This window comes from Drosophila nasuta, chromosome 2R (assembly GCF_023558535.2).
Source record: "Drosophila nasuta strain 15112-1781.00 chromosome 2R, ASM2355853v1, whole genome shotgun sequence".
NCBI lineage: Eukaryota > Metazoa > Arthropoda > Insecta > Diptera > Drosophilidae > Drosophila > Drosophila nasuta.
In genome coordinates, this window is record NC_083456.1 from 26,169,149 (window position 1) to 26,182,416 (window position 13,268).

The window sequence follows — 13,268 nt, forward strand, 5'->3', positions numbered from 1 at the left end:
TAGTAAATAAATTGGCAATCGCATTTAATGTGAGTTTATGTGCGTCGCAGGTAGCAAGACCGTGAGACTACACGTTAGTAGTTTTATACGTATATAGTATATACTATATATATTTTTTTTTATTTTCATTCTCTGCTCGACTCGCTCGCTCGCTCCGACTTTTTCGAGGCTCGTCGACGTTGTGCTCATGTGCAAATCGTAAATTTACGTTAATGCCGAAATTTCACGTGATAATGACGTGATTACCTGGCACACAAGCCCCGAAAAAGACGCCACCGACGACGAGTGGAATGACTTTTTCTGGGTGGAAAATAAGGCAACACTCACTAACATACTACACATGTGTCTGTAGGCTCTGGCAGTTTTTTGGGTAAATAGCAGCACTAAATATTGCGTTCCATTGCATACTCTCGCGTCTGCTTTGCCTTTGCTGTCAACTTTTGCTGTTCTGGTCTCGTTTGTGAGCCGCTTAGGTAGTTTTGTTTTGTTTTTGTTGTCATTTGCTGTGTTGCTATTTGCGGAATTTAAGCATAAACTACTACTAAACAACTACTTCAATACACAAAGTATTGCATTTAGTCGAAAACAACTTCGCATTTACTTGTTCGCCAAACTGAATTGGCTTTGCTCTAATAAATTGAATAGCGATTTAAATGCATTCAACTCTTTTGCTCTAAACTCTGTTAAGAAATCTGAAACAAAAGTTGGTGTGCTTTTTGTGTGTGTTTTTTTCTTCATTCCGTTTAATCGCAAAATGTCGCCTCATTCTTTTCGCTTTGCCGTGAACTTTTTAATTACTTTTGAACGACAATTCGAACTTTGCGCCTGTCGCTTTGCCTCTTTCGCTCGTCTTATTTTCCTTCCCTTTTACTCGCATACACTCTAATTACAAACCAATTTATTGTCGACCTGTTTTTTATTTGAAATCCTCTTTCTTATTTTCCATCTCCCGTTGAAGTTGCTTATCAATGAAAACTATTGCATTTGCCAGCGCGCGCGTTTCGAATGAAGTCACTCGCTTTGCTCGTTTTAAACGTTCGCTCGCATTGCCATTTCCGTTTCCGGCGCTACGCCTCGCCAGCCGCCAGTTTGTTAGTTTTACCTTGACATTTTTTTTGCCTCTTCTACTGCTGTTCTTTAACTTTTTTGCTGCTGTTGTTGCTGGTTCTTGTTGTTGGTTGTTGTTGTCCTTGTTATTGTTACAGTTTTTTGCTTAGTTACCTGCGCGTTTTTTTTTTATTTTGTGTGTGCTTCTTATAGCATTGCCAGGTGTTGTGTTTTTTTGCTTATTTTCTCGCCGTCGTCCTCGCTCGCTCTCTGTTTCTCTTACGCTGTTGCTTTATAACATTTACAACAACTCGAACAATATTTGTTTTTCTGCTCGGGCACCCGCACTCTCAACTCTGCAACCTGTGTGTGTGTGTGTGTGTGTGTGCGGGAGTGCACAAAAGGTTCTAGGACCTCGGTCCTAGGGTCCTTTCGCTTTGCATTTTACATTGCATTGAAATCATGAATCATTTCAGCTGCACCTACTCCAGCTAGTGTGTGTGTGTGTGTGTTTGGTTTGGTTTAATGCAGCTTTGTGACTCGCTTTGCTTCGTCTGCTTGTTTTTTACGGGTGCTACTAAGCTGATTTGCCTTAGCAATGAATTCCATTTGGCCCTTGGCTGGCGCTCTCCTTCTCTCTGTATTTCTCTTCAACCGATCGATGGCTATTTTAAAGCCGAGTGATGTCATTGAAACCAACTTTGAAATTTAACTGTGGAAGCTTTGTGTGTTAAGCAGTTTAAATAATTGCGACCACAATAAATTATTAAATCAACAACAATTACTCAAGCGATCAATCGGCAATGATATAATCAATCAATGCGCCTGGCCAGACTGTGGTTTGCCGAATGAGCTCAATAAGTCTCGACACGATGTCCTCATAAAGCCACACACCAATGCTGTGTGAGAGTTTGAGTGTGTGGTGTATGTATTATAATGCGTTTCATGACTGCAATTATGTACGACGTCGACGACGACGATGGCCCCCCTAACCCGGCACTTTATTAATACGTATACGCAGCGTGGGGCCAACAACACCAGCAAGAACAACTTGTACATGCCACACGGCATTTGGGGCTCAAGTGGTTGAGGTTTTAGCTACCCGTATTCGTTCGCAACAACTCTCAGCTTATGTGTGTTTGTTTGTGTGTTCAAGGTGTACACGTATGTGTGTGTGTGTGTGCAATGTGTTTCGAGTTCGAGTGCTTCGTAATCGATATTACAATGTATGAATTGTGCGGCCATATTGGCGCCACTAAGCACATTGTGTTGGATACTCGTTGCCTTTTCTGTTCTGTTCTGTTCTGTTTTTTTTTATCGCTGCTTGCATCAGCAGGAGGCCAAAGGCAGGCAGCTAACTGTTTGCACACTGCAAAGTTGCTGAAAACTCGGTGACTCTGCATCATGCTGAAAGCTGAAAGCTGAGCACTGAACGCTGAACGCTGCTTGGTTTGCCTTGCCTTTGAATATTTTATGAGCTGCAGACAATGAGTTTTATAGTTCGATTTGTAAGCGCTTGCATCTTGTGCTCCATATGGACTAAGTCCGAGTCATTAATAATTACGAAATGGGTAGAAAAATATTAAAAGTGGCACTTAGTTGTTGCTTGAGGTAATCAAAAGAGTTATTGCTTGATTTGCATTTATTTAGCGTACTTAAAGTAAACCACGAAAAGTAAATAACATTTAAAATGTGCTGAAATGCTTGTGAGTTAAGTAGTTTATAAGCTTGGGAAGTTTATTGGTTTGTGAATTTATTAGTTGATAATGAAGCTAATGGAAAATGTTTTAGAATGGGAGAGAAGCATATTTACAAGGGGCAAAAATCCATGCTAACCAAATGTATAATAAGATTAGTTATTGTTAAAGGTTCCAAGACGATGGTTACTGATGGTTTTAAGTTGTAGGTACAAATTCTTCATAAAGTTGGACAACTTTTAATATAAACTTAAGTCCTTCATAAGTTTTTCTTAATGCGAATTTATTAGTTGCTGATTAAGCTGATTGGAAAATCTATTGGATAGAGGCAGAAAGTAAGTGGAAGCATATTTCGAAGGGGGTAAGATAAATGTTAATTAACTAGAACTCAAATAGGATTAATTTTTAAAATCGAATTTCACTTAGTGAAGCCATAAAAATTTTAAATGATTTTTGTTAGCTAGTAACTTTTAAGTGTTATTTAAAAAATTTAACAAAGATGGACAAGCTTAAAAATAAACTTGAAGTTTTTAATAGAATGCATTTATTAGTTGCTGGTTAAGCTGATTGAAAAATTAGTTATGGAATGGTTAGAAAGGGTAGAACAAAATACAATCTGTTTTAATTAAATAGAGCATAAATGGAAAATAATTTTGAAGTTCAATTAATAATCAAAAAAATTATTAAGTTATGCAAAAAGGTTAAAAAAAAAAATATTGATTAATTAGAAAACTCTTGATGAAGTAAAAAATAAATTTATTTGCATTACCCTGAAAAGAATTTATTTTTATATAATCATACTCTACATACATAAAGTTACCCTGCTTAGCGTTAAATAAATGCCAGTTAACAGTATAATATTTGCTTGACATTTAGTGTTTGTGCTCGTATTATTCGCCATTTTGACAGTTGCACTCAATGTCATTTATTCGATTTTCATGTGATTAGTGTTTTGCCACCATGAACTGTCTAACTTGTCTTGTGTTGCCTGCAACAAAACGAAAAACGAAACGAAACCGAATGGAACAAACAGAACACAGAAACAAAACCAAATAAAATAAAAGTGAAGCAGAAACCAAATAAAGGAAATCAAAACAAAAATTCAAAGCTCAGCAAGTCAGATTTTCCATTTGTGTGACTCTCTTGTCAGTTGTCATTTTCTATGAATACATTAGATACACCTCAGTCGAGTGTGTGTGTATGGGTGTGTGTGTGAGTGTGAGTGTGTGCTTCTGGTAGAGAGCTGCACCATCAGTTTTATTTGATTTATGCCGCAGCAGCAGCAGTTGCTGAAGCTGAAGCTTTCTCCCCCCGTTTCGTATTACACGCTTCAATGTTTTTGTAAAATGTGTAAATGAACTCACAATAAGAAACTCCCCTTCACACACACACAACCACACACACACACACACATGCAGACTAGAGACCCACATGAACAATGCATATAAACAATGACAGGCCATAAAATATGTATGTGGACACTCCCAAAATACAAGCTGAAGCCACACACTTCAGCTTCAACTACGCCTTGTTTGCTCTTGCTCAGACTGCTCTGATTGTTGATGTAAATGTCAAAATAAATAATAAATACAATTTCGCATTAGCCTGGCTGTCTGCCAAAAGTTGTACTTACTGTACTGTATTATTTGATGTGTTTTAATATGGCCTTAATGTAATTGAATATCCATTTAATGCGCGCACATAATGAGAACAAAGCCCAGTGCATTTCCATAATACCATCGACAAGTGTGCTCTCGGATATATGTTTGTGCATAATTGGGGGGCTCTAGCGTGTTAATTGATAGCCCAATTAATAGTGGATCTGCCTGTTAGTCACTTAATTAATTGATCAATGCAATTTTTGTCGCATCAAGTTGTTGAGCACCAATTCAGCATTCAAGTGTGCTTTAATTATTCGAACACAAACATACACGTACACATACACTCATTCACTCACTCATTCATTTATTCAGTCTGTTAGCAGGAGAGTCTATCGTTTAGACATGAGCATAAATTCCTGTACTCGTCTGCTCGCATTCAGCCATCCATCTTGCTGGTCGAGTCATGCTTCTTGGGGGCAGCTCCATTCAATAGTGCACTCATTTATTCATACGTGCGCTTATTGCAATGTTCATTGGTTTATATTCATTATGGCAATGGCACTCGTTGCGTTCGGACAGCGCACGAACGGAAGTAGGAGAAAGAACAGGAGCAACTGCTCCTCGAATGCTGTTGCTTTTGTATTGTGTGAGCGTGCGTCCAATACGTTCGATAATCCAATAAATATTTATGAAGCACTTTATTGGAACAACACCGAATTACTTTATACATACCTCCATATGCACATGTACTTACTATACTACATATATATGTATGTATGTATGTATGTATGTATGTATGCGAGCAACTCGTGTCAAGACGAAATTGCACAACAACAAATAAAATGAAAAGAAATGTGCCTCGCATATCGCTCATACGCACCGTCGCTTTGATGCGGTCAGTCTGGTCAGAGAATTTTTCCGTTTTCCTTTTTTTTTTTATTAATAATTTTAAGCGCTGTCTGCCTGCCAGAAGCCATCAGCCATCAGTGATGGCCATTGTGTGCTGTTTAAATTATAAACGAAGTGATTGTCTAGCAAACTGCTGCAGTTTGTTGACCCAATTAGCTGACAAATGGCCAAAGCCTTAAACACCTGAACTGTCCACTGTCTAACAGGCAAAACTGCTGCAGCTGAAACAGGACTATCTACTCACACATATCAGTGCACAATTTGCATTATTAATGTTGGGTCAGTGTTGAAATGGAATCGTAGTTAGATGGAGAACTGAAGTTGGAGTTGGAGTCGAAGTTGTGGTTATTTACGAGCCTATCAACCCTTCGGACCAACGTCACCACCTACCCAAAATGTGCTGCCAGTGAGACAGAGAGCACATAATCATCGATTTATGGCCATCAACATGTGTGTGTTTGTACACGAGCTTGTGTTTGTTAACCGAAATAGAGATATCAATGCTAATTGGTTGGGGGAATGGGAAGGTTAAGGATTCAGTTCAGTTTATACTTGCATTAAATCAAATTACTTTTATGCGTACAATCAAAAAATTAAAGCACATTCGTGTTTAATGTGCAATTATTGAACGAGTGGCGCGACTAACAAACAATAACTGTGTGTTAACCAATTGTAAACACAAATAATGAATGGCAACAAAAAATAAAATGTAAAATCAATGCAGTTGCAAATACTATTAAACAACAACGAGCGAATAGAGACAGAAAGATAGAGTGAGAGAGAGAGAGAGAGAGTGCAACAATAACTGAAAAATATGATTGATGGACAATGGTTTTGGAGGGGTGTTGCACAGTGAGTCGTGCTCATGGCGCAGGACTACAAATTATTGACCAAATTTTGCATGCAGACATACCGCAAAAATGAGTACAAGAGCAGACAATTGTCGGTTTTTGGGGAGTGACATGGTGTGGAAATGGTTTTTGCAAATGGGTAGCAAAATGCATAACTGGGTCAATTTGACATGTCGTTGTCGCAGCAAACTCCTGACGTCTGCCATTCTGCCCCGGCCAACGGGGCGTATGAATGTCAATGCATAAAATTTATACTGAAATGTTTGCAACGATTTTTCTTTTTTCGGGGCAGACAAATAAATTGCAAGGCATGCAATAAGACGAGCCAAATGTGTGTCTAAGTGCCGTCTGACTGCGATTGCAACTGTATGTGTGTGAGTGTGCATTGTGCTTGTGTACAAATAAAATTGTACACGAAATTGACTTTCTCAGCATATATACTATACGATGTGTATGTGTGTGTGTGTATGTTTGTAGCTCGCTTCACTCTGCAACCCTAAAACGAAACATGACTTTGAGTAACGTTGCTGCTGCATGTAAATGGGCGCCACGCCGCCATGCCACACGTTTCCCAGTAATCATCCATTATCCTAATGCCGACCATGTGCATGGACAGTACAATCCCCTTCTCTCTCGTCTCTCCCATCTCTTGGGTCTCCAGAGAGTGAGCATGAGTGTGTGTGTGTGGCTGGTCGATTGGATTATGCTCGAGATTGTCCTGACCTGTGTGCGCTTGGCTGTTGCGACCTGTTCTCTGTTTGCCCTGCTGCGACATTTATTAATGATGCGACCGACCGAAACTCGTTGCATACTTTCAGGGGCAGGCAAGAGCCCAAAAAAAAAACACACAGAGAAACGAAACAAATACGATTTGCGTAATCGCAACTTGGAAATCATATTAATTGGCCACAATGCCTCTTTGGCATTTACTTCGGATCAATAATGAAAAGTTCAAACTGCTTGTAATGCCAAAAGGTTATCTGTATATCGTTACCATCGAGTGCTTCTCTCCCCCGCTCCACGCAATTAAAAATGTTTATTTAGTTCAAGAATCGATCGATGATGTTGTACGTCATATACTCCGAGGAGGTTCAGTCAGCTGCAGCTATTCACATACGCATATGGAATGAGACTGCGGCCTGTCTCTCTCTCGGCAATCGATACTCATAAATCGGGGCCATAAAATGGCAACACACACACACACACACACACACTTTAAAAATAGCTCAAGAGTTTTTAAGTATCACCTGTGCGTGGGCCCCCTTAAAAAAGAAAAACTTTCTGTGTCTCGCATAATAATTCAAAGAAAGCGTCGCGCTTTTCATTGCATTAACTGCTGAAGCGACAGCTTAAAGATTTAGTATACGCTCCGCAGCAGCAGACAATTGATTTATGCCGCAAAATGTTTAAGTGAGTGCCACACATTACGTATACGACAAGTGGAGACGAGTCGAGATGCGACACAATGATGCGACATCTGTTCTGTGGTTATTTGTATCAGAGTCTGGCTGGCTTTATAATTGTCATACGCTTACACGAGTATTTTTCATTTCCATTTTGGCTGCAGCAATAAGCAGCAGCTCAACTGCTGAGAAGCTGAACGGAACTGAACTCAACTGAGCTGAGAGACTGGCATGTGTATGGCAGAGTTTGACAGCAGTCGGCCACGGCCATGGCCAGAAAGACAGCAGACAGCAGAAGCAGCAGAAGCAACAGCAACAGCAGCAACAGCGAAAAGTAAAAGCAACAACAGTTACGGCTACGTCGATCAAATGAGCTGGCTCATTCCAAATTTCAGAAACAATAAAACTCCTGTTTCATAATATATGAGACAGGGCTTTGCCGACCCCTTGACAGACAGCCAGAAAATTGTGTGCCAGTTACTGATTTTCCGCTTATACTTTTTTGCTGTTGCTGTTGTTTTTATTGTTGCCGTTGTTGTTATTGTTGTCAAAAGTAAGCAGAATTGTGTGCAATTTAAGCGGCGACTGTCTGGCTGACTGACTGACTGACTGACTTCCTCACTGACTGACTGACTGACAGACGTCGTTGGCAGCAGCGACTTCAACTCATTACCGTGCACCATTGTCAGCTGCTTCCCATGGTTTGTTTTTCCAACTGCGAGATTATTACAAATTCATTAGAGTTTTGCAAATGTAATTATGCGCTTTGCAAAGTGTTTGTCTGTGTGTGTGTTTGTTCCCTTAACTAGTCCAAAGTCAACAAACAGAAACCAGGTAAACAGTCGCCCAGATTATGAGAGAGACAAACGCACAATTTCCAGATGCCGTTCAAACTTTCCACATAAAACGGCTTTGCATTAAACTCCAATAAAACTTACACAAAAAAGAATAAAAATTCTGCAGTCAAAGTTAAATTCTGTCTAGTTAAATGCAAGATTAATTGCTGAATTAGACTTGAGATCAAGACATAGTAAAATGATTTTATAATGTAAAATTTCCAAATATGAAAAGTGTTTCTTAAGTCAAGACTGCATGTGAGTATTATCGTAAACTGAGATATACTGAATGCAGTTTAATTCTATAAGATCTTTGAACGCGATTGAAGATCTTTTAGAATAATGCATAATAATGAATAAAAAAATATTCAAAATGCATTTCTAGTAAGTTTTTTATAATGAATTTCCTTACTATAAGTTGATTTGTATTATTTTTATAGAATTGTTCAATACGCAGAACAATCCTAATCAATTATTTACATTTTATAAGCAGAATGTCATTAAGAGAAATTTCTGAAGCGATCAACATATATTAATTAGCAGTTAATTAGTTTATTGCTGCACTTCTTATGCTTTTAAGTGCATAGTATTAATGTCAGTTAAGCAAACTTAAATTGCATTTGTCATGCAGAGACGAGACAACTGTCACTTGAGTCTCCCACAGAGAGCAGAAGAAGGAACAGGAGTTGGATTCATGACGATGCAAATGCCGTCTGATGATATCTTTTTGTATGTAGACCACATTTAATTACATCAATGTCAGTGCAAGAGGCTGAGGCTGAGACTGAGACAGAGGCTGAAGCTTCAGCAGTTAAAGTTTGTTGTGCGCGTAATTTGTGGGGCCGTCACTCAACGCGGCTGCAACTTTTATGAGACGCTGACAGGCGCCTAATTAGATCTACATACTATATATTTATATATACTATATAGTCAAACACCCACAGAGACACACAGCAGGTGGCAGCAGAGTCTATTATAGCTGACTTACTTGAGATTTCGACTACTCGAAATTATCTCACAAATGCATTTAGCTTGCGTACGCTATGTGGCATGTGGCATAGCTGACATGCAAGATGTGCGAGTGTGTGTGTGTGTGTGGCATTCAAGAGTTTGCTTTTGCTGCTTGCTGTCTGCTGCTTGCTGCTTTCTTGGTGTCGGACTTTGTTGGCCAAAGAATTCCAATTTAAATCGAATTTGGGCCGGCATGTGAAAGGCATGCGGTTTGGCATTTAGTCTCTGCACCAGAAACTTGACCAAGTCAATACAACGTCAATGCAGTGCTAATTCTCCGACTGACACTGCCTGCATACAATTTGTGGTATATTTATTGGCTTGTTTGGCCACACACACACTCGCACACACACATCGTATATAATATATATTGAAAGCAAGCACAGCTGCATGCTGAATTGTTGGCCTGTTAAGCTGACCAGGCTTAAAGTCTCTGACCATTGACATAGATATTTGCACATCTGCTGAGTTCACTGCTCAACCGAACCTTCCCTCCTCATCTCATATAGTATAGTATTTTAATATGTTAAATTTGGAAAATTTTACCACATGGCAAAGGGGGCTGGCTGTTGGTCACGCATGGCGGCAGCTGTTCTGGCAATGACTTTCGGCCCAGTTGCTGCTGCTGCACAAAAACGTAACGTTAACTTATGCAACAACTTTCAACTTTAAATAAATAAATTTGCACACAGACAGAGCTCAGGTTTGCCACTGAGACTCTGCTTGCTGCACGTAACAATTTGTGAGGCAAATATGGCTTTATTTTAGTTTCAATTTTTACTTCGTTATTTTTTCATGTATGTACAAACATACAAATAGACAGAGAGAGAGAGAGAGGAGGAAAGTGAGGAGGCTGTGTGTTTGTTTTAGAACGCGCTCTGTGTGCTTGTGTTGTCTTTGGCAGCTACGTCGTCCTCAACGTCCTTTTGCCGCCATTTTACGCTCGTTATGGCAACACTTTGGCTCAAAAGCAAACGACGCTGACAACGTGCACGCCTCAAACGGCCGACGCGCCACACAGCTACAAAAAAAACAAAAAAATGCTAAAGAAAATGAAGAAAAAACTACAAAAAAAAAGAAAATGTTATTGCGTCGTGTGCGGCTCGTTATGTTCCATAAGGCAACACATAGACACTGAGAGAGAGAGAGAGAGAGGCAGCAGCCTCGGCGAAAAAATCATTTCAAGCAGAAACAACAAGGGAAATGCACAAAACGCCTTCGCGCCTTGCAGTTTCCTTCCTCCTCCCACGTCTCCCTCTCTCCATCAGTGCGAATGTGTGTGTGTGTCAGTGTGTTTGCCTACATTTCGCTTCGTTGACTAGCAACTTTCGTCGCCTGTGCACTCGCACCCGCTTGTGATTGACTGCAACATGTCTGTCTTCCACTCGCTCTCCTCTGCTTCTTCTCCTCCTTGTTGTTGCTTCTACTTATTGTTGTTGTTGTTTGGCAATAATTTTTTTTAACGCTCTGGCAAACGCATGCGGCGTTTGCCCGTTGTCTGTCGCCTGTTTGTTTACATGATTGTGCACAGAAGTGTTTACTTCTCCCCAGCTCCTTTTGCCTCAATCCGCCTGCTTTGCGAGTGCATTAGCGCTCAAGAGTCTAGAGGCGAGGCCAAGGAGGAGGAGGAGGAGTTTTGCATTTCCCTTTGAGCCAAATCACAGCAAATTATATTTTTATTGATTCTGTCAACATTTGCGCGCGCGATTTGCTCGATGAAAGCGCAGCAAAGTGAATTAATTTGACTGAGTTGCATATTGCGCATACGCCACGTTGCCCAGTTCCTGCTAGTTACCAGCGCCGTTGTTGTTGTCACTTCTCAGTTGGGATTGCCCAGCCGATAGAGGAAACGAAATGAAAGGGAGAGCAACAATTTAAAAAGCTTGGCACAACGCAAAAACCGCAGAAAGTCGCGACAGCAGCAACTACAACATCAACAAACAGCAATAGCAACATCAACAACAGCAACAACAACAACAAAGTCAACAACTTTTCGCATTCACTAAAACTTTTCAACATTTTCTTGTTAGTCATTGTTGTTCTTGTTGTTGTTGGCTGCATCGCCATAGACTCACTGAACAAATTGTAAATGAAAAAACCTTTTTTATGTTATTCAGTGTTTGCTGTGGGCGGCTCTTTCGTCATTTCCTGTCTCTCTCTCTCTCTCTCTTTCACTTTTCTATGTGTGGTGTTGTTGTCGTTATTGCTGCATTATGTCTATTGTTGTCTATATAAGTTTTGTCGAAAGTAATTGTAAATACTGTTCCTAGTTCCACTGACTGCCTTCCTGCCTTTCTGCCTAGCTGTCTGTCTATCTTGCTGTCAATTTTTGTGGATTGTGCTTTTCATTTTCTACAAATTAGTCAATCCTGAAAGTCAACTTTAAGGCAACGACAAAAGAACTACCATGAAATATTCATGATTTTGATCTATTTCCAACTTTTTTATGTGCACTTGTTATGCATTTTTCGATCAACAAGGTAAAAATGCAGACAAGTGAGGCACACGTAATACAAAGTGTTTTTTATGTAAGACAGTGTAAGAATTAAAAACTACAGCATAGAGAAAATGAATGCAGCTCGGATTTAGATTAAGTCAACTTTGTAAGCAGCGGCAGCAACAACAAAAAAACAAAAACTTGCACATAATAGTAATAATAATAATAATAGCAGCAACAATGGCGACGCTGATAGCAGAAACAGAGCATTAAATGCACTCAACTATAAAGTGTGAAAGGGTTGTTGTTTCACAAGGCAACAAAATTAAAAGTATACAAAGCAAAAGCAAAGCGAAAGCGTGTTGACAGCAGTTTGTAGAATTATTAAAATCATCAACCTGACGACGACGAGGAGCACAACACCATCGCTGACCATCGCTCCACCACCAGCAGCACCACCGTCCAGGCGAAGAACAAAGCGCATCCCAACACAGCGAACATGACCCGATTTCGTATCAAAAATTTAAAAATCCTCTCCTGTTGCCTCAGCGTTTGGGTCACGCTCTTTGGCTCTGCCCTCCATTTGGCCCGCTGCAGTGAATTTCCCGAGCGCGAATGCTGCGACTTGACCACCACCTCAACGGTTGGTCCCTTGCCCCTGCCGCCTCCGGCTCTGCCCACCGATAAATCATTATCGTCAGCGACAACGGCCTTGGAGACAGATCTAAATTTAACCATTGGACGATCGGGTAAGTAAGCGAAGAGCTATTGCAATAAAGTTGAAATGTACTCAAGAATATTAACAATCCGTAAAATATTAAATATGAGCAAACTCAGTATAGTTCGTATTATTTACAAGTCTGACAGCCACAGTCGACTGTAAGATACCTGCTACCCATTATTTCATCATATTATTATAGTTAAAATATACCGAACATTTATACCAAGATATACTACAAAATATACTTCAAGTTGTATTTAGTATGACGATATACTTTTACAGTCAAGGGAGAAATATACCAAAAATACTAAAAGTATATCAAAAGTTATATTTGGTATAACGATATACTTATAAATTCAAGATATACCAACGGGTGAAATACACCAAGAAATGCTAAAAGTATACCATGGGTTATATTTGGATTAACGATATACTTTAATATTCAAGATATACCAAAGATAGAATTTTATATATAAAATACTAAAAATATACCATAAGCTTTGCATAGTATAACAAGCCATATAGTTCAAATATACTAGCACAATGTAATAAAATATAAACCACGAGCTAAATTTGGTATGTCGAGAAATACTTAAATTATACCAAAAGTTATATTTGGTATAACGATATACTTATAAATTCAAGATATACCAAGGAGTGACATACACCAAGAAATGCTAAAAGTATACCATGGGTTATGTTATATTTGGATTAACGATATACTTTAATATCCAAGATATACCAAAGATAGAATT

General features: G+C 39.4%; 1 protein-coding gene across 6 annotated transcripts in view; it reads left to right on the forward strand.

Moving 5' to 3' along the window:
* LOC132787072 (uncharacterized) overlaps positions 1-13,268 on the forward strand; it is a 116,385-nt gene that overhangs the window by 34,991 nt on the left and 68,126 nt on the right. For 5 of the 6 annotated variants that reach the window (XM_060793955.1, XM_060793961.1, XM_060793956.1 and 2 more), the window contains exon 2: positions 12,025-12,541. The exons of the other annotated variant lie outside the window; for it this stretch is intronic. In XM_060793955.1, the coding sequence (XP_060649938.1) occupies positions 12,292-12,541 (250 nt within the window). In that variant the 5' untranslated portion in view covers positions 12,025-12,291. The remainder of the gene's footprint in view (positions 1-12,024; positions 12,542-13,268) is intronic. 6 annotated transcript variants of the gene reach the window in all.